This window comes from Chrysochloris asiatica, unplaced genomic scaffold (assembly GCF_000296735.1).
Source record: "Chrysochloris asiatica unplaced genomic scaffold, ChrAsi1.0 scaffold00003, whole genome shotgun sequence".
NCBI lineage: Eukaryota > Metazoa > Chordata > Mammalia > Afrosoricida > Chrysochloridae > Chrysochloris > Chrysochloris asiatica.
In genome coordinates, this window is record NW_006408521.1 from 14301509 (window position 1) to 14326299 (window position 24791).

The window sequence follows — 24791 nt, forward strand, 5'->3', positions numbered from 1 at the left end:
AACTTGTGGACTAAGGTGCACCAAACTCAAGCCTTGTTATTTGCATGTAAAAGCTGGACAGTAAATAAGGAAGACTGTAGAAGAATTGACACATTTGAGTATGGTGTTGCAGGAGAATATTGAAAGTGCCATGGGCTGTCCATAGAACAAGCAGATCTTTTGTTGGAAGAAGTACAGTCAGAGTGCTCCTTGGAGGCCAGTATGGCCAAACTTTGTCTTTCATACTTTGGTCATATTGTCAGGAGGGACCAGTCACTGGAGGAGGATATCATGTTCGGTAAGGTGAAGGGTCAGAGAAAAACAGGAAGACCCCCAATGATGTGGATTGGCCAAGCGGCAGCATCGATGGACTCAAGTGTGGCAACAATAGTGAGGTTGGTCAGGATCGGGCAATCTTTCATTTTGTTATGCATAGCGTTGCTATGAGTCAGTACCGACTCGATGGCACCTAACAACAATAACAACATTATGTGACATGTGCATTTTTCTCTTCTTAAAACCACTAAGATTCCCATCTTTCCCATCACTCATTGCTTAATCAGTTGTGTTAGTAATAGAACTAGGATTTGAACCCAGATCTGACTCACACTTAAGTCCCAGAATCTCTTTACTAATCTATGCTATTTATACTTGATCAATAAAGAAAAAGGGTTAAAGAACCAGATTATTACTTTTTTGTATGACTTGGACATTTATAGGATTGACTTGGATGAATATGTTTTAATAAGTGGATGTGAGACTATATTTCTCTTGTATTTCGTATTTTTCCTTCCTGCTTTTCTTAGGTGACCATCAGGGTAACCCATGGTGGACCAATTTCAGCAGAGCTTCCATACTAAGATTAGGGCAAAGAGATAGGCTGCCACTGAAAATACACTTTATGAATAGTAGTGGAACATTGTCAGTTATAAAGCCAGAGGATGAAACTACTTTGAATAGCAGCAGAATATTGTTAATGTAGTGCCAGAAGATGAGTTCCTCAGGTTGGAAGGCATTCAGAATGCTACTGGTGAAGAGCTGTTCTCAAGGTAGAAGTTGGCCTTAATGCTATGAATGGAGCAAAACTTTCGAGACCTTCATTTGCTGATGTGGCACAACTCAAAATGGAAAGAAACAGCTGCAAACATCCATTAATAATTGGAATGTGGATGAAGTATGAATTTAATAAAGTTGAAAATCATAAAAAATAAAATGCATAAAGGGTAATATCTAGGCATTAGTGAGCTGAAATGGATCAATATTGTTCATTTTGAATCTATGGTTTACTGTCCTGGGAATGACACATTGAAGAATGGCATTGCATTCATTGTCAAAAAGAACATTTCAAGATCTATCTTGAAGTACAATGCTGTCTGTTAGAATAATATGAGGGAGTAATAATGGTATGTATACACAGAAGACCCGTTAATGCAACTATTCACGTTTATGCATCAACTACTAAAGGAGCTCTGGTAGCATAGTGCTTACGCGTTGGGCTGCCAACCTTAAGGTCAGCAGTTCAAAACTACCAGTGGCTCCTTGGGATAAAGAGGAGGTGTTCTGCTCCCGTTAAGATTTACAGCCTTGGAAACCCTGTACAGGGTCACTAGGAGTCGGAACCGAATCCACGGTATTTAACAACAACAACTAAAGGAAATGGTGAAACTGAAGAATTTCAGTCTGAAATTGATCATACATGCAATCAAGATGCACTGTTAATTATTGGTGTTTGGAATATGAAAGTTGGAAACAAAGGGAGAGTATCAGTAGTTGGAAAATATGATCTTGGTGGTAGAAATGATACTGGAGATCAGCATCGTAACAACATAAAACAATAACATAAAAGGTGACTATACACGTGGACCTTACCAGATGGAATCAAATTGACTTCATATGTGGGAAAAGACTATGGTGAAACTCAATGACATCAGCTGAAACAAGACCAGTGGTTGACAGTGGAATAGACCATCAGTTGCTCTTCAGCAAGTTCAAGCTTGAGCTGAAGAAACTGAAAACAAATCCATAGGAGCCTAACAATGATCTTGAATATATCCCACCTGAATTTATAGAACATCACAAGAACAGGTTTAATGACCAGAAGACCAGAAGAATTGTGGGATAATATTAAGAACATTAATAATGATGAAAGCAAAATTTAATTAAAAAGACAGGAAAGAAGGAAAATATCAAAATAAATGTCAGAGAGATTTTGAAACTTGCTTTTGAGCTTAGAGGAAAAACTGAAAGAAATAAGAAATTAAAGAGCTAAACAAAAAATGTCGAAGAACAGCTTGAGAAGATAAATGTAAGTATTATGATGACTTGCACAAAGACAAGGAGTTAGAACATGCCCAGCATTTCTTAAACTGAAAGAACTGAAGAAAACAGTCAAGCCTTGGGTTGCACTTTTGAAGGATTCTGTGCTCCTTGGGACCCTAATCAGAGTCGCTATGGGTTGGGATCGACTCAACGGCAGTTAACAACAACATGGACAAAATGGGAGCATAGAATCTTCATACTCTAAGCATTGCACTGTGAACCACAAGGTCTGCCATTTGAGCCTGCCAGCTGCTCTGCAGGAGAAAGATGAGACTTTCTGATTTTGCAAAGACTTTTTGTTGTTGTGTGCCATGGAGTTGGTTCCGACTCATAGCGACACTGTACAGGGTTTCTGAGGCTATAAATCTTTACAGGAGCAGAAATCCTCATCTTTCTCCCATGGAACAGCTGGTAGTTTTGAACTGCTGACTGTGAGATTAGCAGCTCTATTTGTAACCACTACGATACCAGAGCCTTAGAAACCCTATACAGTGTTGCTCTGAATTAGAGCCAACTCAATGTCATTTAACAACAGCATGGACAAAATGTTGAACAATGTAACAAGCATCAAAAGAAGATGGAATACACAGAGTCACTGTACCTAAAAGACTTAGTTGATAACCACCGATTTGTAGAGGATACCATATGATCAATACCATATGATGATATTAAAGGAAAAAGCCCAAGCTGCAATGAAGAAGGCATTGGCAAAAAATAAGTCTCCAGGAATTTATGGAATACAAATTGAAACGTTTCAACAAACTGATGCAGCATTGGAAACACTCTTCTATGCCAAGAAAATTTTAAGGTAGGTACCTTTGCAACTAATTTGAAGAGATCCATGTTTGTGACTATTTCAAAGAAATGTGACCTAATGGAATTTAAAAATCATCAAACAATGTCACTCATGTCACATGTAAGTAAAATTTTGCTGAAGATAATTAAAATCCATTTGCAGGAGTATTTCCAAAGGGAGCTATGAAAATTCAAGATGAATTCAGAAGAGGACGTGGAACTAGGAATATCATTTCTGGTAGTAGATGGAACTTGTCTAAAAGCAGAGAATACCGGAAATATGTATACTTGTACTTTTGAGTTATGCAAAGACTTTAAACTGTGTAGATGATGACAAACTTAAGATAACATTGCGTGAATTGGGTATTGTAGGACACTTAATTGTGCTCATGAGGAATCTGTACATAGAGTAAGAGTCATTCAGTTGAACAGAACAAGGGAATACTGAATGGTTTAAAATCAGATAAGGTGTATCTCAGGGTGGTATCCTTTCACCATACTTGTTCAATCTTTATGCTGAGCAAATAATCCAAGAAGCTGGATTATAGGAAGAAGAAAGTGGCATAAGGTTTGAAGGAAGACTCATTAACAGCCGGTGATATGCAGATGATGTACCCTTGCTTGCTGGAATTGAAAAGGACTTGAAATACTAAGAAGATCAAAGATGACAGTCTTCATGGATCGTACCTCAATGTAAAGAAAACAAAAATCCTCACAACTGGACTAATAAATAACATCATGATAAGTGTAGAAAAGATAGAAAGTTGTCAAATTCTTCATTTTGCTTGGATCCATCTATAGTCAACATACATGGAAGTAGCAGTCAAGAAATCCAATAATGTATTGCATTGGGCAAGTCTGCTGCAAAAGACCTCTTCAATTAAAATGTTAAAGATCAAAGATGTCAGTTTGCACACTAAGATGCCCCTGACCCAAGCCATTATATTTTCATTTTCTTCATGTGCATGCGGATTCCTGGCATTGGTGCTATAAGATAAACACTGGACTGCTACCTGCAAGTTCAGGGATGCAAATACGCGAGTCCCTTGGAAACCTTATACAGGGTTGTTGAGTCAGAGTTTACTGGACAGCAGCAATTATGCATGTGAAAGTTGGATGATGAAAAGGAAGACTAGGGAAGAATTGATGCTTTTGAATTACGGTGTTACTGAAGGAATACTGAAATACCCTGGATTGTCAGAAGAACAAACAAATTTGTCTTGGAGGAAAGTCCTTAGATGCTCCTAAGATGTAAGGATTGCGAGACTTCATCTCTAATACTTTAGACATGTTGTCTGGAGGGACCAGTCCCTGGAGAAGGACATAGTGTTTGATAAAGTGGAAAATCAATGACAAACAGGAAGACCTTCAACAGAACTATTTGATATGGTGGCAGTAGCAATGTGCTGCTGAAGCATAAGCTTGCCAATGCTTTGTTCTGTTGTGCATAGGGTTGCTATGAGTTGGAATCAATTGGATGGCACCTGGCAACAGCAGTAACATTGTGTATGAGTGTATTTTTCCTAAATATAAAATTAATATATAGATTCCCTCATTTTGAAAACTCTCTTGTTATAGCTTCTGTGATGTATGCTGTATAATACCAACTGTCTTCTCTCTCAGAATGAGCCTGGGCTACTTTGTCAGTTTTCTTAAGGCATTGCTTATTCTCTCTGTTTTTTTTCTGCCTTTAAAGTTCATTCATTCCCATGGTTTTGACATGTGAGACCTTTCCCAGCAAACAAACAGAAAAAAATGGACAACTTCAGTTCTTAATGTTTTCCTGGTTCCTGAATTTATCATTCTAAAGTGAATATCTTTCACTTAAGGAGCCCTGGTGATGAAGTGATTAAAACTCTCATCTGCCATCCCAAAAGTCAGTAGTTTGAACTCACCAGCTGCTCTAGAGAAGAAAGATGTGGCAATTTGTCTTATTAAATTCCGGTTTAAAAGCACTATCACTTACATACCATATATTCCCACTCTTGTTGTTAAGTGCAGTTGAGTTGGATCCGACCCATAGCGACCCTATACAGGGTTTCCTAGGAGCGACTGGTGAGCTTGAACCACCAACCTTGCAGTTCAAACTGCTTTGCAGTCTGGCGCATTAACCCATAGCGTTACACCAGGACTCCATTCCCACTCTTGGAAGTATATAATTTGTAAATTCACAAGGTTGCACAGCAACCACTGTACATTTCATTACCCCTTAAGAAATCTTTGCAAACACTCCTTATTCACTCCTTCTCCCCAGCCCTTGGCAACCACTAATCTACTTTCTATCTCTATTGATATTCCTATGGTGGACATTTCATGTAAGTGGGCTCATTTAGTACATGGATTTTGTGTATTGAGGATGTAACAGTGAACAAGACTCTATTGTAGTGAATAAAAATATATATATTTTTTAATTTCAGAAGTACTTAAGAAAAATTGGGTATTATGCTAATAATTTCCAAAATGTTTTTGTAATTTTATTATAAAGCATTTCCCAAAATGTTTAATTTTCAGATCTAACTGTTAAAGAGAAAATAATTGCAGATATGCGAATGACATTAGAAGAACAAGAACAAACTCAGGTAGAACAAGATCAAATACTTGAGGCTAAATTACAGGAAACGGAAAGGTTGGCCACAGGTAAAACAAGACTGCTTGAATATCTTAAAATATGTTAGAAAACATCTTTATTTTTCATTTTTAAAAGTAGAATAGTGTTTGTAACAACTCATAAGGGAAAAGTATTTGGTGTGTTTTTGGAATCATGCCACATGTCATTTTCCATTGTGATAATCAAAATTGTTTTAAGGAGCTCTGTTAGCGTAGTAGTTACAAATCGGGCTGCGAACTACAAGGTCAACAGTTCAAAACCAGCAGCTGTTCCTTGGGAGAAAGACGAGACTTTCTGCTCCCGTAAAGATTTACAGCCTCGGAAACCCTGTACAGGGTCGCTCTGAGTTGAAACTGACTCCACGGCACATAACCACCACCAGTCAAAATTCTTTTAGTTAAGGAAAGTTCCATATAACAAAGAATGATTTAGCACCCTTTAATAAGTGGATAAAAACTTGCAGTGTTCCCCAAGAGTAAAGTTGCAGCTGGGTTTCATTTCTGTCAAGTTGTTAGCATTATTTTAGATATGTTTGCCCTAGTAAACACTGGTCCAGTGTCTTAAGGATACCATCCAAGTTTTTCTAGAGGATGTGGCGATATTTAAAACCTACTTAATAATAGGTGATTTGTGTAGGAAGCAAGACATTTAAAAATAGTAAATTGCCTTTGCCATTTACAATAAAGAGCTTTGGTAGATAGCGGTTACGAGTCGGGCTGCTAACCTCAATGTAAGCAATTTGAAACTGCCAGCCATTCCATGGGAGAAAGAGGAGGCTTTCTGCTCCCGTAAATATGTATAGCCTTGGAAACCATATGCAGGCTCACTATGAGTCAGAACTGACTCTTTGACACATAGCCACCAGAATACTTGTGCCATCTCAGTTTTACTCTTTTGATCTATAAAATGTGATTAATGAGAATATCACATGCTGTTGCAAATTATTATTCTGAAAGTCAGATGTGACAATAAGTCTGAGAGCACTTTGCCAAACCCTAACTATATCTTGTGGATAAAATTATAATAATGGTAGATATATGCCTCTTTATGCTTTGTTAGCCACTTTCATAGGTAGGGGTGGGAAATTGTGGGAAATTTCCTACGTAATTAATGTTGACACAAATTTATGTTGTATACTCTGAATACTGTTTAGCAGAGCCCCGAGAGGCCTTTGTAGTTCCTCTTCACTAAGAATTTGGTAAAAAACTTATAAATGCATAGTAGTTTAAATTATCTTTGTTTCATCTTTTGTCTGTTGTGCATGTCACATCTGTTGCTACATAATTTGACTTTTATATGGGCTTTAAAAAATTATTTCATGTTTTTAAATCAGAACTGGAAAACTGGAAGGAAAAATTCAAAGATCTGGAAACCAAAAGTTTAAATAAAGAATTTGATGATAATACAAATGTGCTTAGTAAAAAGCTCAGCAAGCTTCAAGATGAGTTCCAGGTATGATTATATACATTTCATTATATTACTAATAAGAGGAGAATTCTGAGAGTGTTTTATAACTAATTAGAAATAGGAATAGGAATCCTGGGAAAAACTAAAATTGATATAATTTTTCAGTAAATATTGAAATGACATGAGGAGAGAAGTTCTTTATACAAACTGTTATGTTTGGAAGAAGTTGTGAAGAGGTCCTCAATTTTATATTTTATATGAGGATAAGTCCAAAAGTATTGTTACAAATACTCTGGCAGCGTTGTGGTTATGAATCCAACTGCTAACCTCAAGGTCGGCAGTTCGAAACTACCAGCCTTTCTGTGGGGGAAAGATGAGGCTTTCTGCTCCTGTAAAGATTTACAGCCTCGGAAACCCTGTGCAGGGTCACTATGAGTTGGAACCGTCTCTACTGTACTTAACAACAACAAAATATTAACATTCAGATTATATAATCAGACACTAAAAACAAGTACAAAACAATGTTACTTTCGTATTTAACTATTTATTATGTAGTCTAGAATTTACCCTTTCCGTTGTGTGTGTGGCGCTCCAGACTGCCAAGCCATTTGAACTGCAAGGTCAGTGGTTCAGGCTCACCGAGCTGCTCCTCGGAAACCCTATACAGGGTGGCTATGGGTCGAAACCAACTCGATTGCACTTCACAACAGGAAGTGTGAATAAAGCAAATGCTCCATTAATTATAAATAAAAAATACATTATCCACATGGAGAATATTCATAGGAGGAGGTATTGGTATACTCTAGTATTTAATCATACAACTTTGATTATAATCTTAAAAGCTTTATAATCTTTGAATGGACCATGCCACAATCATCTAGTGCAGTGCTTTTAGAAGTATTGAAAACAGTGGTTTACATATCTTTAAGGTGGCTTTTTTTCCTGAGTAAAGTTTTACATGGATTTTTAGTATTTAAATTAGATGCCTCTGAACTTGAAGTCTCTGGAACCTAATTTGGAAATCACCGATAAACTATATTTGTGGTCCAGCTGTTTCCAATGCTGTAATATTTCTTAAATATATTTCTTTCCTGTTGAACAAATGATGTCTTGTTTGGCATTGAATATACCCAGGGGAACAAGGGATCTCTAGGATAAGCACTTGATGGCTAACCAGAAGGTCGGAATTTTGAGCTTACCAGCTGTTCCGTGGTAGAAAGATGGGGCTTTCTTATACCATAGTGATTTACAACCTCAGAAACTTTATATCCAAGGTTGCTAAGAGTGGGAACGATGGCACTGTACAAAAGACAGCAGCATCATAGCCAGGAATATTTTATTTTTGGAACTGTGCAATTAGAATGACCAACACAATACCAAGTTGTAAAGCTGTCAGAAATTTAGATACTTTATGTATGAAGTTCCTTGATGAAGGAAAGTTCTTAAGAACAGACCATCTAATGTTTCTTTTTCTGTACTCTGAAATAAACTCAGATCATTATTTATAGCAAAAATCTTTTTTAAAAAAGGGAAATATAATGACATGAAAATTCTGGGAAAATAAATTCAATTGTTAGGCATTTGATTGTTTCTTATTCAATTTATGCACACAGGAATCTGAACAGAAATATACAGCTGACAGAAAGAAATGGTTAGAAGAAAAAATGATACTTATCACTCAAGCAAAAGAAGCTGAGAACCTACGAAACAAAGAAATGAAAAAATATGCTGAAGACAGGGAACGCTGCTTAACACTGCAGAATGAAGTGGTTGGTAACAATTTAACTGATTTCACCTACATATGCTGGGTCACTTTTTCTGTCGGTTTATTACTCTTCTATATGTGGTTGCCTGTGGTTTTATGTTTGCTTCATTGTAGTAAAAACATAGTGGTAATGGCAGCACATGATAGATGTGATCAATAGCATGCTGGGCCTCCATTACCACTATGTCTTTCCAAATGATTCCACCACCACTAGCAAAAACTCAGTGGCTTCTAAGCAACGATTCACCTTTTCTCCATCTCACCTATCCCTAGTAACCACGATTGAGCTTTGCTCTCTGTATGTTTGCTCATTTCATTTAAGCGAGGTCATAGTGTATTTGTCTTCTGTGAGTGAAACATGTTTCACAGTTCATCCATGTTGTAGCATCTATGAGAGCAGAATTGAAGGGTCGGTGCTGGTGATGGTGGTGGTGGTATGGAGTCACTTCCCCCTCATAGAGGAAGGGCAGATAGATTGAAACACTACCTTCAGAAATGTTTATGTGAAGAGCTGATCGTTTCATCTAACAAAGGTTTCTAAGGTTTTATAGCAGTACTTTCTGTCTTAACCTTGTATTAGGACTTCATTTATTTTTATAGCTGTTTTATGTATAGTCCACATTTTAATTATTCATTCATGTGTTGGTGGCTGTTTTGAATACTCCAACAATCAACATTAGTATATGGGTTTTTGTTGGCATTTTGTTTTCAACTCTTTACCCAGAATTAAATCCTAGTTTATCCAGAGTTTATTTACATTGCTCTTTTAAAGACCATTTAACAAGTTGTGAAAATAACCAAGTTTTTCTTTTAATATAATGTGGGTACAGATTTACAAATATCTTCCTTTGGACTACTACAGGGTTTTTTGCTACTACATTTAAAAAGTTTCTGCATTTTGAACTGTGTGTTCTAACAATGTGTACATATTTTATCTCCTAAGCAGATTTGCAGTTTTATTTTGTTTTTTAAGTCGATTAAATAATTTTCACAGTAATCACTGGAATACTAATCATAGGATTGGTGGTGCAAACCCACTAGCTACTGCTTGGAAAACTATATAGGATCGCTATTAGTAGAAATAGCTAAACTACGATTATTGGAAGTAATCAATAATAAGTTGGTTTTTGGAATAGAGTGAAAGAGAGATAAATGTAGAACGTGGCCATTTAATGTATATAATTACGTTGTATATTTTGTTTTATATTTTGTCTTAACTCTGAAATTTGTTATATGCATTGCTTGCAATTGTCTTTGTTTTATTTATAATACAACTATTTAAATATTCTTAGATATTTTAACATTTATTTTCTCAATTTCCTGTTTAGGAAAAACTTACAACACAGCTGTCTGAGAAAGATACTGACCTTCAGAAATGGAGAGAAGAACGAGATCGTTTGGTTGCAGCTTTAGAAATACAGCTGAGAACATTAATTTCTAGTAATGTTCAAAAAGATCATGAAATTGAACAGTTAAAAAAAATTACACCAGAGGCTTCTAAAACGGTTAGTAGAATTTTGTTCTTTCTTTGCATTTTTACTAGACACATAAATTTATAATTTTTAATTGATTACCTCAAAGCATTTAAAAAATTTCAGTAGCACAGAGATGAAACAGATTTTAAAATTATTTTAATATTTATTATGAATTACTGTGACTTTTTGCAGTTTGCCACTGTGATTTGTCAGTGAGAAACTGAAAAAGTTATTTCTCCAGTATTGTATTTGTCTCAGATAGAGTAATTTGATAATTAACAATGTATGACTTAGTTTTTTTGTCTACCTTTAAAGAATGGAAATATGATTCAGAATGAATATTTGACATTAATGAGTTGTTAATGTAAGAAGTATAGTTGACTTTGGATTTTGATGACTTGGAATTGATCAATTTCAAAACTATAATCTGAAACTTTTTATAGAATAATTAGATTGGCTGATGGAATAAAACACACCCTATTACTGAGAAAGTGAGATTAAGGAAAGAGTAGGCAGCAGTAGGGGGAAGCACAGTGGACTTTGTAGAATAAGCATTGGACTGCGAACCACAGGATTGGCAATTTGAGCCCACCAGCTACTCCATGGGAGAAAGATGAGGCTTTCTGCTCCCACAAAGATTTACAACCTCAGAAACCCTATACAGGACTGCTATGAATTGGAACCAACATGGTGACACTTAACAGTAGCAGGCAACAATAGAAGATTTTGTGATCTTTGTGGCCTTCCTACTCTTAACCATATAGCTGCATTCCCAAGAAGCCTGTAATTTTCCAAAACTCTTGTCAAAAGCAGTGGTTGAACTTTAAATTCCACTTAGTACAGATGTTGACCATGTCATTTCACTTTAGGTCTGTACTTCCTCACTTGAGAAGTAGAAACAATGGTTTTTGTAAATATACGTAATGATGTGTGTAAAACCCTTCAGAAATTGAGGATGATTTTTCAAATTCTTGTTTAGGAATTTGTAAGAATCTCTAAAGATGAAAGGGAGGAGTAGGAAGAGGGAGGTAGTCATTTAAAAAGTCTTTATTTTCATTGTTGATTCCATGGAATCTTGATTTTTATACTCTGTGTAAAGTATTTTGATATATTTTCAAGTTAAAATGACTTGCTGCTTTAATATTTCTTTACCTTAGGAAAAGCCAAGTGTGGAGATTATGCCCAGACATACTAGTTCAGCTGAAGCTGAAACTCAGCCAACGAGTGTTGAATGTCTAACAAATGAAGTTGAGGTGGGTAGTAGGTAACACAATCCACCCTGGTTGTAGTTTCAAGCAATGCCACCAGCCATCCCTTCCACAGCACTCTCCACTTGGCTTTACTGGTTTGGTGATTCATTGTGGCCACACAGAACTCACAGTTAAGGGGTTTACTAGGGAAGTTTACAGGTTACAATGCAGGATGAAAAAACGCTCAGAGCACCATTCTTCCAGTCAGAACAGCCTCTCCTCACCTGATCCTACAGGCAGGCCTCTGTCTGGGCAATGTTACAGAGACCTATTAGGGCTACTGCTGAATGCTCCCAGGGCATATCACTCCACTCTAAGCATCTGCCTGAAGGCACTCAGCTCTAGCTCTTTAAGTCAGCAAACCTAGCTCCCAAGTTAAGTCCCTGAAGGCACCCCACTCTGTAAGTAAGCCTCCTGCTCAAAGTCATTCAACTATGCTTGCTTTGTGGTCTAGGAAGCCCAGCACTGTGTCTCAGGCTCTGGCTTTTGGTTCTGCTGCTGCTGCTCCCCTTTCATTCCTTCAGTGCCATAGCTTTCTGTCCCTGGGTTGAGGAGGCTCAGTGTGCAGGGATCTCAGGGTTCAAAGGATACTTTCTCCTTCTGGCTCTTCTCCGATGGTAGAGAGATCCCACCTCTGGCTTCTAAAATGGCTCACTTTATACCCAGCAGGATAGCAAAGTTAACCAAGCTCTTCATTAGATTTTCAAGTTTTTATGATCATAACTGACATTGTTAAACTGTCAACTGAGCCATATAACGTTCTCAGTAGCTTCCCCTGCCTCCTCTTACCCATACTCAGGAAAAAGTCACTTGGTGGGAGTTTACAAAGACTATGACTAGAAGAGAAATTAAATCATTCACTGCATCACAGTTGATAAATTTTGTAGGTACCTTGCTACACAAGTAGCTAAATGTACTTTTGGCTGTGTGAAATATAATTAGAGACTTCTGAAGTGAAGATAATTGAAAATTCTTTCTAGAGATTTCATCCCCAAATGGTTATTAATCTGCTCTCTGCTAATATAAACAAAGTTGGTAGTGGGAAATAGAAAGTCTCTCAAAAGATAAACCAAAGCAAGTGTCATTGAGTCAATTCTGACTCCTGGTTACCCTGTAGGGCAGAGTAGAGCTGCTTCATAGGGTTCCTGAGCCTGTAGATCTTTACAAAATCAGACTGTGCCTTCTTTCTCCCACAGAGTGGTTGGTGCGCTTGAACCACTGACCTTACAGTTCACAGCCCAATGCTTATCACTGCACCACAAGCTCGCTTTAAAGATAAAATAAAAGTATCATGTGCTCTCATAAGCAGCTCCTTATGAAGCATTCAATTTGTAGTTTTTTTGAAGTTTTGCTATTGATGTCGTGTGGTATTAAATTGATTATGACTCATATTGACCTTTTGTGACAACAGAACTGCCCCACAGGATTGAATATTTTGTTGTGAAAGTTTGCACAGCAAATTAGATGCCCATCCAGTAATTCATACGCATGGATCTGTGGCATTGTTACACTTTCTGTATGTGTCAGCACACTCACTGTTTCCACTTCCCCTACAGCCCTTTTCCATCCAGCCAGTTTTCCTGTACTTACCTGTCGTCTCATTGTCACTTTTATGCAAAGCTTGTCTGTTTGGTCCCGTCTAGTTGATTGTTTAAATGTCCTCATAGTATTTTCTTGGCTGTAATGTTTATGGAAGCAGATTACTAAGTTTCCAAAGTTGTAACTGTGAAAGAAGAAAATCTTACATACTCTGTTAGGTGTGAAGCCTATGAAATCAGCATGATTTTATTTAAAGTATCAAGTGGTTTCGAAACACAGCATTTCATGAATAAAATGCATTGATCTGAATCCAAATAGCATTTCAAAATTGCAATATTAGAAATGAGGAATATAAAAATACCAACATGCAATAATTTTTTATACAGTCTACCACAGAGGAATACCAATTACTTATTTCAGTTAAGGAAGGAACAGGATTGTTAATGTTACATATTATATGTTGCATATGATTAGCATAGTGAGTAATATTAGCACTATTGTCAGGGACAGAGACTCAGTAGTTAGATTTATTTATTTATTATTTAATAAATAATAAATTTATGATGTCACAATTAACCCCTTTGCTTTCAATGAGAATATCAAGGGTCCCTCTATTCTAGAATATTACTTTTTTAATCATTGCTATTTTGGGACTGACCTTTTGAAGCCCATTGCCATGGTCATTCAACGCAGTTTGTAGACATTTGGTCAATAGTTTTAGATGGTCCACAATATCTTTAAGGCCTTCTTAAGGTACGAATACTGCTATTAAAAGTGCTCAGGCCAGTATGTCACTAATCAAAGCTGTCAAGCTCTTAATATTAGTTCACTAGAGGATAAACGTTCAGTTAAAAATGAGGCGGCTTCAAAAGATTTGTGGAACATTGTTGTTGTTGTTGTTATGTGCCATCGAGTCGGTTCCGACCCATAGCGACCCTGTATAGGGTTTCTGAGGGTGTAAATCTTTACGGGAGTAGAAAGCCTCATCTTTCTATATTCATTATATTTTAATTCCATGAATTTTTTGAAGCCCCCTTGTAAGTCCTGAAGTCCAACTCAGGCCCAGAGTGTATCTTCCTTTCCAGGTAGGCATGAGTCAGGTCCATAGGTTAGTCCCATATAGACAAAAAATGATGTTAGAGAATACCTAATAGATAACTGAGTATCGTAGCCTGTCGATGATCAGCCAGTCTGTTGCTTTTAAAGTTATAACTAATCTACATTCAGACATTGGAAAGTATCCCATATATCTGTTAAAAGCTGGGTTATTCATGTGCATGTGGTTAGATTGTTCTCAGAAAAGAGGAACAACCTCATTTCGCCTCCCTGCTTGGGGAGTTAACTAAATGAATCATTTCACAGTTGTTGATAAAAACCTACAATACTAAGAGTACTGTGGTGGGTTTGGAAGATAGTTTAGGTAGTTCTTCTTGGACAATTTTATTTAGTAAATTAAGAATTGTATAAAGACTAATGGTTAAATTATTGCTTAGGCTTGTTTAGGTCTGAAGAGGCCATTTGTCAATGGAAAATCTAATAATGTTTTTTTTCTTTACATTATTTCTCCATTGTTCTTATATCCATTGGTCAAAAGCAACCCAGTTAGATCCTTGTAGTGGAGGGACCCACCAGGAAGGCCAAATGGACTTGAGGATAGGAGGGTATCAAATAACAAATTTACCTTTAAAATGATGAGCATAAGCATCTGCCAAGTTTTCCTAACATAGAGACATGAAAAGATATGAAGCACATTTTAAGGTTTGTCAGGGTCTTGGATCAGCCTCCTATCTCAGGTGTTTTCTACTTCTGGCCACAGGAGTGTTTAAATGTAACCGTCACTTTTCCAGTGGATTGACTTGTGCAAAGAAGAGTGAGTATTAGCCTATTTTAACCATGACAAGTGGATCTAGGTTTTTATTCCCTCTGATTTTGCTACTGGTGTGGTGCTATGGGTTAATGCGCTAGGCTGCAAAGTCAGTTTGAATCACAAGGTCGGTGTTTCAAGCTTACCAGCTGCTCCTTGGAAACTCTATACAGGGTCGCTGTGGGTCAGAACAAGAAACTCTGGTAGTGTAGTGGTTATAAATTGGGCTGCTAATCTTAGGTCAGCAGTTCAAGACTACCAGCAGTTCCACGGAAGAAAGACAAGGCTTTCTGCTCCAGTAAAGATTTACAGCCTCAGAACCCTATACAGGGTGGCTATGAGTCAGAACCGACTCCGCGGCACACAATTACCACCACCACTATGGGTCAGAACCGAGTAGGCGGCATTTAACAACAACAAATTTGGCTACACAAGGATCGGTGAGGAGGACTAAATACGGTGTTTCCCACTGAGCTTCTAACAGGTCTTTTATTTGATGTCTCTTCCAGTCTGTTTTTCTTGGATGATTTTAGGCTGACTTTGAGAGTGTAATTTCTATTTGTCAAAGGTTTCTCTAACCTGTGAAAGATATTCTTTAGAATATTGGATTAAAGACTGGCGATAATTCAGGTTGAACAGTGACTGTAACTAAGATAAAAAGGTAAAGAAATACATTATAAGTTTTGTCAGGGTCCTGGATCAGCCGGTTGTTAAGTGCCGTTGAGTCAGTTCCTACTCAGTGACCCTTGAGAATGGTTTCTGAGGAGTGCTTGGTGAGTTTGAATCTCCAACCTTGCAGTTCAAACCTTGTGGTCAAGTACTTATCCCACAGCACCACACCAGGACTTCGGTCTGGGATAAGTTTAAAGTTTCATAAAACTTTGTTATTGGGTCTGTATGATTATTAGCTTATCTATACTAGACCGGTAGACAGAGGGTGATAATAACAGCACAGCTTTTGAAAAGTGGCAATAACTCGACACAGTTCTTGGTTGACTTGCTTGGTGAAATAAGTTCCCTGATGACTGCAAACAGTGTTTGGTGTCCTCAGGTGGATATGATGACTTCAGGAAGTTCCTTTCCTGTAAAGGTTTCAGTGGCATGATAGAAGGGGAAGACTTGTACGCAATGTGAAAATCTACACGTCATTACTAATAGATATTTATAACTATTTGAGGGTGAGTAAAATAATGCTATCATTCAAGTATAGGCCTAGAAGGCAAAGGGTATTATCCGGAAGAACTTTGGGGTGTTTTCTGGCAAATAGGGCAATGGATAGCAACACATTTGGCAGCCATGAAAATTTTTCCTGGCTCAGATTTTTTTAATGTCTCAATTGGTTTCTTTTTTCCCATGTAGAAACCTTCAGGTAAAGCTCACATTATAGGAACATGCAGGAAATGGGGTAAGACAGTTTTCTTATGGCCAGTCTGCAATGTCTAGTGGTAGGATTTTGGACCATGCCTTTTTCCGTGCCCTAATTTTGCCTGTTTGGGCTAATTGTTGATGTTTTTAAAGTTTTCCTAGAGTTAATTCATGAAGATTGGAATTATCAATAGACAAATTTAGGGAGTCTTATTTATCATATTTTAGGGAGTCTTATTTATTGTGGTGTGGCACTGCAGGTTATGCACTGGACTGTGAACCACAAGGTTGACAGTTCAAACCCACCAGCTGCTCCTCAGAAACCCTATACAGGGTCACGATGACTTGGAACCAACTCTATGGCACTTTACTACTACCAAGTAATTTATCATAAGTGCAGAAATAACTTGAGAGGCAGCTTTTGTGTGACTGCCAGATCAAGATAATTTCTTTTCATTTCTTCATTTTGGGGTATGCTGTAGGGCTGGTGAACCTGTATTTTAATAACAGCAGTTTCAGAGGGGACACAGCACCTAGAAGATCTGCTACTAAAACTCTAGCTTTTATGGCATTTTCAGAACAGGTGAAAATTTTTGTTTCTATAGCATGCCAAAATCACATATGATTTCAAAACAGTATGTAGTGGGACTTCGGATAAGATGGCAAACTAGGCAGACACATTGCACAGATCCTATACAACAAAGATCTGATAGGCAAAACAACATAGGAGGACATTATGCTGAGTAAAATTAGTCATTCAAAAGTATGAGACCAATGTTGTGAAAAGTTAAGAAAAGGGTTTTCTTGACAAAAGAAATAATCTATGGGGGAATAAACTAGATAGCGGATAGGGTAGAAGTGCAGTGAGGATCTCTATCAGCAATAACACAGAATACCGGACCAAGCAGATTCAGGGATAGTGGTCCCAGAACTCTGAAGAAACAATCTATGATGGTTAAGGGGGTTGTTGTTAAGGTGCCATTGAGTCGGTACCGACTCATAGCGACCCTGTGTACAACAGAATGAAACACTGCCCGATCCTGGGCTAACCTCACAATTAATTGCCTCACTTGGCCCTTGATGCTGCCACTTGGCCAGTCCGTCTCACTGGGGTCTTCCTCTTTTTCTCTGACCCTCCACCTTACCAAACATGATATCCCCCTCCAGTGACTGGTCCCTCCTGACAATATGTCCAAAGTATGAGAGATGAAGTCTGGCCATCCAGGGGGTTGTTGTTGTTGTTGTTAAGTGCCATCGAGTCGGGTCCGACCCATAGCGACCCTGTACAGGGTTTCCAAGGGTGTAAATCTTTACGGGAGTAGAAAGCCTCATCTTTCTCCCGCGGAGCAGCTGGTAGTTTCGAACCGCTGACCTTAAGGTTCGCAGCCCGATTCGTAACCACTACGCTACCAGGGGGTAAGGGGATGGAATTATTCATTGGCTACAGGGTAGACACATGTTAACCTGGGTGATAGGGCAGGCAATATTCAACAAGAAGAAGACTAGTAGAGGAAAGATAAAGGTAGCAGGAGACACATGGAGGATTACAACAAAGTGAGTACAGGTAAGTACTAAAAACTGTTGGTACATGGAGGGGATTGTAACCATGTACGTGAAGCAAAGTGTATTGTAGAAAGTAAAACTTGATCTGCCCCATAAATGTTTGTTCAGTTCACAATAAAAAGTTAAAAACAGACAAACAAAAAGCAATAGCATCTCTAAAAATGTTATTAGATTTTATTTAAGCAATTCAGGAACATTTCTTCAGAAATTTATGGTGGTGGCTGTGTGCCATGGAGTCGGTTCCGACTCATAGCTACCCTGTACAGGGTTTCTGAGGCTGTAAATCTTTATGGGAGCAGAATGCCTCATCTTTCTCCTGTGGAACAGCTGGTAGTTTCAAACTGCTGAACTTGATGTTCGCAGCCCGAATCATAACCACTACGCTGTCCTAAATCCTCTGGCTCTGATATCCTGTTAAGAATTACCAATAATTTGCCACTGTGGGCTAATGTGTCAGACTGCAAAAGTCATTTGAACTGCAAAGTCGGTGGTTCAAGCTCACCAGCGCTCCCTTGAGAACCCTATAAAGTGTCTCTATTGGTTGGAATCGACTCAATGGCACTTAACAATAAAACAACAACATAGTACACATATCCTACAGATTGGAGGAATAGATTTGTTACGTTATTTTATGTATTTCTCTTGCTCTCATGAAATCACTATACTTGGCTAAAAGTCCAAAATGATTCATTAATATATCTGACAGTTAATTTTAGGAGTGCAGCCACACATAGATGTTGCCTTTGTTTGTGCCTTAGACTCCTCACAACTTGATGGCTAGATTTTGAGAAAGATGGTGTTTTGAGGAGGGTGGTATCTCAAGAACGGGCTTTTAAAAAGCTACAAAGCTGCTTATGGTTAGTTTCTGAAGAACCGTAATGCTGACCTCCACACTGAATCATAATTGCCATGAAAATCATCAAGGCACTGGAACAAAGATGAGCTATATCCTTTAAAGTGAGACAGTCTTCCCAATTTGTGATCCTCAGAGGCACTTAAGGGAGTTAATTCTTTGTGATTTAAAAATGCATATTCTATTAATAAAATATCCCCCCCTTTTTAATTCTTTTCTAGGATGGATCTATAGTCCTTGACTCTTGCGAAGTGTCAACAGAAAATGTTCAAATTACTCGGTTTCCAAAACCTGAGTTAGAGATTCAGTTTACACCTTTGCGGCCAAACCAAGTGGCAGTGAAACACCCTGGTTGTAACTCACCAGTGACGGTTAAGATTTCCAAATCCAGGAAGAGGAAGAGTAATGAAATGGATGAGGTAAATGGCCAGAGTGATAAGGAAATAGAACAAGCAAATCTTACCACTATTATTCTGAGTCATACAATAGACCCTGCTACACTGTTAGAGACAAAAATATTAATTTATGTTAAATTTTATACCCTTTAAGAATATCCCTGGCTTAATAGTCCTCAAATTCAAAAATCTTACGGATATTAAAAGATGTTAGCTCATGTTTGTTGCAGGGAAGATGTGATAGCTCAAACAGCAGGGTATAGTATTGGAATGTTGTTTGAATATACTGCAGTTCAAACCTTGTCACTCTCTCTCCTTTGGAAAGCTTGCATAGTTATCTCATTGCTAATGGACAAGGTGGGCAAACCCCATCTTTATCACTAACTGTATGGCAGGGATCAACACAAGTCCAGTGGATGGATCCAGACTTCACCTTCCTGTATCTCTGTCCCTTGCTGACAGCTACTTCTTCTGTGGCACACACTCTCATCCTTAACACCCAGAATTCTGGGTAGCAGCCCTAGGCTCAGGAGTATGCACAGCTTCTAGCACTTTCAACCACTGGTCCTAGCTCTCTAGGTCACAAGTTGGAGCTACTTTTTGTCACCAAGCTACCTAGAGTGGAGTCTGCAGAAATCAACATCCTTCACAGCTTATCTCTGAATCGGTCACCCTGATCTAACACAGTTCCATAACTTCTTGTAGGTTCAGTAATTCACAGACTGTTACTTTAGTGGACTCCTGGTATGATGCTGTAGGATCAGCACTGGACCACAAGGTCGGCACTTCAGACCCACCAGCTGCTCCTTGGAAACCCTATGTTGATTTGTTAAGTGTTGTTGCATTGTTTCTGACTCAGAGCAACTTTGTATAGGGTTTCCAAGGAGCAGCTGTGGGTTTGAACTGCCAGCTTTGTAGTTAGCCTTCCAGTGCTTATCCTACAGCACCACAGGGTCCCTATTAGTCAGAACCAACTCCAGGGCCCAGGACAACACCTATGCTTACATTGTTAAGTTCCTGGAATGTGGCTTCCATTGTGCCCAGAGACATTCCATACCGTCTCCTGTGCACCAATTCAGGAAATCCCAAATGAGGAAGCCCCACTGTCCCTTAGTCTTTGCGGCCCAATTCATATTGCTAATTAATGAATATGCATGATGGACTGCAACCTAAGGCCTGTTGCTAGGATGGGGCCTGCAGCCTTACTCATTTACACATAAAGTTAAGTGTTCCCTGCCTGTTTCATAAAACACAGGCCTTTGATTGCTGCCAGATACCAAGGACAGTTTTCAGAAACCAGACAGGAGGCCAAACCAAGTTCTTTCTTCCTTAAAGAGTGAAAAGTGTTGTTGCTAGAACTCAGAGAAACTGAAATGACTAATGTCCTTGAGTATAATCTTTGTCATTTAACTGAAATCATAAATCTCTGGTTCTCTGAAGCTTTAGAAGAGAAATTATTTTCTATCAGCTTGTAGTGGTTACGAGTCAGGCTGCCAACCTCAAGGTCAACAGTTTGAAACTACCATCTGTTCTGCGGGAAAAAGATAAGGCATTCTGCTCCTGTAAAGATTTACAGCCTCGGAAACCCTGTGCAGGGTCTCTGTGAGTCGGAACTGACTCCACAGTGTTTAACAACAACAACATATTGTTTACCTATGACCCCTTCTTACTATAGCTTTCTGATTGTAGAACTTTTAAACATTCTGCTATCATCCTAAGCATGCACATTTGATAAATCATATAAGCATTCTGAAGGAACTTTGGTAGCGTAGTGGTTACGAATTGGGCTATGAACCGCAAGGTCAGCAGTTAGAAACTACCAGCTGTTCCGCAGGAGAAAGATGAGGCTTTCTGTTCCCTTAAAGATTTACAGCCTCGGAAACCCTGCACAGGGTCTCTGTGAGTAGGTTCTGACTCCACGGCACATAACCACCACCACCATAAGCATTCTGATCCTCCATATCCTGCCTTTTACAATGATGGATTAGAGATAATGTATGTAAAATGCTTGTCTGTTTCTTTGCACTTGGTTGTTGTTAAGTGCTTTCCTATCAGTTCTGACCCATAGCGACCCTGTACAGGGTATCTGAGGAGTGACTGGTGAGCTTGAACTGCTGACCTTGCAGTTGAAACGGCTTTGCAGTCTGGTGCATTAACCCACAGTGCCACACCAGGCGCTTGGTAGGTACTAATAAATGAAAATAGTTATTTCTAAATTAACTTGTTCTAATAAACATTTTTATCAGTGGAGAAAAGATTAAAGTTGTCAAGAACTTCATTCTTCTTGGATCAAACTATCAACATTCACAGAAGCAGCAATCAAGAAATCAAAGGACGTATTGCATTAGGCAAATCTGCACAAGACCTTTTTAAAGTGTTAAAGAGCAAAGATGTCAACTTGAGGACTAAGGTGCGTGTGACCCAAGCCATGGTATTTTCAATAACCTCATATGGATGTGAAAGATGGATAGTGAATAAGGAATTGATGTTTTTGAGTTATGGTGTTGGAAGAGAATATTGAAATTCCCATGGGCTGCCAAAAGAACCAATAAATCCATTTTGGAAGAAGTGCAGCCAGAGTGCTCTTTGAAGGCCAGGATGGCCAAATTTCGTCTCTCAAACTTTGGACATATTGTCAGGAGGGACCAGTCCCTGGAGAAGGATATCATGTTTGATAAAGAGGAAGACCCCAATGAGATGGATTGGCTACGTGGCAGCATCAATGGACTCAAGCATTGCAACAGTAGTGAGGTTGGCCCAGGATCAGGCAGTGTTTCCCTATCAACTCTGTCTACAGAGGCGATAGCATTGATACTTGATGTGAAGACTCCAACCTTCTCTGTTGGTATTTAGAGTTACTACCTCCATGACTATAGGTCAGGTTCATCAAATTGTAGCAATTTACCCTTGTTTCCTTTATCCAAAAAAAATTTTTTTTTTATCTTCCTGTAGTCGAGTTCTGATCATCAAGCCATCGAGGCTAGGTCAAAGGGATACTATCTGCAAGTTTGGGTGTTCTTGTGCATCTCCCCTCACTTCATATCAGCTGTATTCTTCACTCTCAGCTCTAGCCCTCCATGCCTGTGTCCTTGTCCATGGACTCAGGTGTCCCCAGGTCTCACACCACACTTCGGGCCAAGCAGCTCTTCCTCTTCTCTCTCTCATCTCTAGGTCAACAGGAGTATATGGAGCGTGACTGAACTCAGCCCATTTCTTTATTGCTGCCTTTCCCCTTCTTCCACTCACCAGTAGACCAGTGTGGTTGCCAACAAGCTTACATGCCTGTTCATGTGTTCCCTTTGAGTTTCAGTCTTGGAGGCGGGTGGTAGCTTGGAATCTGAGATTCATTTATGATATTTTCTTGGCATTTCCTCTTGCCTTTTATTTATTTTTTTCCCCCTTATACTTAAAATCTTTGGTGCAACCATGATTTGTACCAGGTCAGTACCTAGTGGATGTTCCTACAAAGCACTCCACAAAAGAGCCTGTGTGGTAGGTAAGGAAGTTTTTCTTGATTTTCCATATTTTACCTGTGCTTATGCTGAAAAGTGTTGTCAGATTATATTGTTTTTGATGTCACTAAATTTTAATTGGAAGTCTTAGGCATTGATGCTCTGTATGATTTAGAATTTGGGGAGAGGGTAGGTGTAGTATTGTACATTTCATTTTAAAGATTTATTGCTGTCTTTTTTAAAAGATGAGATTCAAATCAAAGACAAATCCTTTCTATTGGTTTTTGGCTTTGTTTTGTTGTTATGTGAGGAGCTGTCGAGTCGGTTCTGCCCTTTAGCAACACTATGCACAACAGAACGAAATACTGCCTGATCCAGTGCCATCCGCACACTTGTCCTGTTTGAGCCTATTGCTGCTGCCACTGTGCCAATCCATCTCGTTAGGGGGTTCTTCCTCTTTTTTACTGAGTCCTCCAGGAACTGGTCCCTCCTGATGTTCAAAGTGTGAGAGAAGAAGTCTGGTCATCTTGGTTTATAAGGACCATTCTGGTTGTACTTAAACCAATGTATTTGCTCTTATGACAGTCCATAGTACTTTCAGTATTCTTCACTAATACCATAACTCAAATGCATCAATTTTTTTACAGTCTTCCTTATTTATTGCTGAGCTTTCGCATTCATATGATGTTATTGAAAATACCATGGCTTGGGCGAGGCATACCTTAGTCCTCAAACTAACATCTTTGCTCTTAAACACTTTACAGAGGTCTCGTGCAACAGATATTGCAGCATGTCATTTGATTTCTAGACTGCCTCTTCATGAGTGTTGATTGTCAATACAAGCAAAAAGAAGTCATTGACTACTTCAGTCTTGTCTCCATTTATCGTGATATTATTTATTGGGCCAGTGGTGAAGATTTGTTGGTGTTGTTTTTACATTGAGGTGCAATCATTGTCTTTGATTTTTGTCCTCTTCATTTCTAGCAAGGTTATATCTTCTGTCTATAGCCGGTTGTTAAGGAGTCTTCCTGATACCACGTTCTCTTCATATAATCCAACTTCTCAGATTATTTTCTCAGTATACAGATTGAATAAGTATGGTAAAAGAATACAGACCTGACACACACTTTGCCTGATTATATAAGCCATTCAGTGTCCACTTGTTTTGTTCCAACAACTGCCTCTTGTTCTGTGTACCGGTTCCTCAAGAGCTTAGTTAAGTGTCCTGGGATACCCATTCTTTGCAATGTTATCCATAGCTTGTCATGATCCACACAGTCGAAAGCCTTTGCTTAGTGTATAGAACACACGTCTTTCTGGTATTCTCTGTTTTTAGCCCAGGTCTATCTGACATCAGCTACTATATCCCTAGTTCCATGTCATCTTCTGAATCTGGCTTGAGTTTCTGGCAGTTCCCTGTCAATGTACTGTTGCATTTTTGAATTATTTTCAGCTGTAGTTAACTTGCAAGGGACATTAATGATATTGTTTAATGATTTCTGCATCCCATTGGGTTACCTGTCTTTGGAACGGGCACAAATATGGTCTCTTCCAATTAGTTGGCCAGAAAACTGTCCAAATTTCTTGGCAGAGATAAGTTAGCGCCTCAGTTTGTTGAAGTGCCTCAGTGTTGCCTCAGTTTGTTGAAGGATTTCAGTTTGTATTCTGTCAGTTCCTGGAGCCTTGTGTTTTCACCAGTGCCTTTAGTGCATCTTGGACTTCTTCCTTTAGTACCATTGGCTCCTCTTTTGATGCTTTCTGCATCATTTGTATTTGTCCATGGAATCCTTCAATATGGAAAGTTGAGGCTTGAATTTTTCTTTATTTTTCAGCTTGAGAAATGCTGAACATGTTCTTCCTTTTTATTTTTCTAACTCCAGGTCCTTGTAAATTTTATTCTAATACTTGGCTTTGTCTTCTTGAGCTGCCCTTTGAAATTTTCTGTTCAGCTCTTTGTCTTACTCATTTCTTCCAATTACTTTAGCATTTATACACTGGAGAGCAAGTGTTAGAGTCTCTTCTAACATACATTTGAACTCTTTGCTATCTTTCCTATATTTTTAATGATCTTTTGCCTTCTTCCTGTATGATTTTCTTGATTATCCCACAACTTTTCTTGTCTTGATTGCACATATGATCAATTTCACACTGAAGAAGTCATT

The 24791-nt window shown here is 38.5% G+C and overlaps 1 protein-coding gene across 1 annotated transcript in view; it reads left to right on the forward strand.

The window, feature by feature from the left end:
- LOC102842142 (kinesin-like protein KIF20B-like) overlaps positions 1–24791 on the forward strand; it is an 84618-nt gene that overhangs the window by 53463 nt on the left and 6364 nt on the right. The window contains 6 exon segments of the mRNA XM_006831444.1: positions 5605–5730; positions 7035–7153; positions 8722–8877; positions 10202–10378; positions 11506–11601; positions 19004–19201. Coding sequence (XP_006831507.1) covers positions 5605–5730; positions 7035–7153; positions 8722–8877; positions 10202–10378; positions 11506–11601; positions 19004–19201 — 872 coding nt within the window.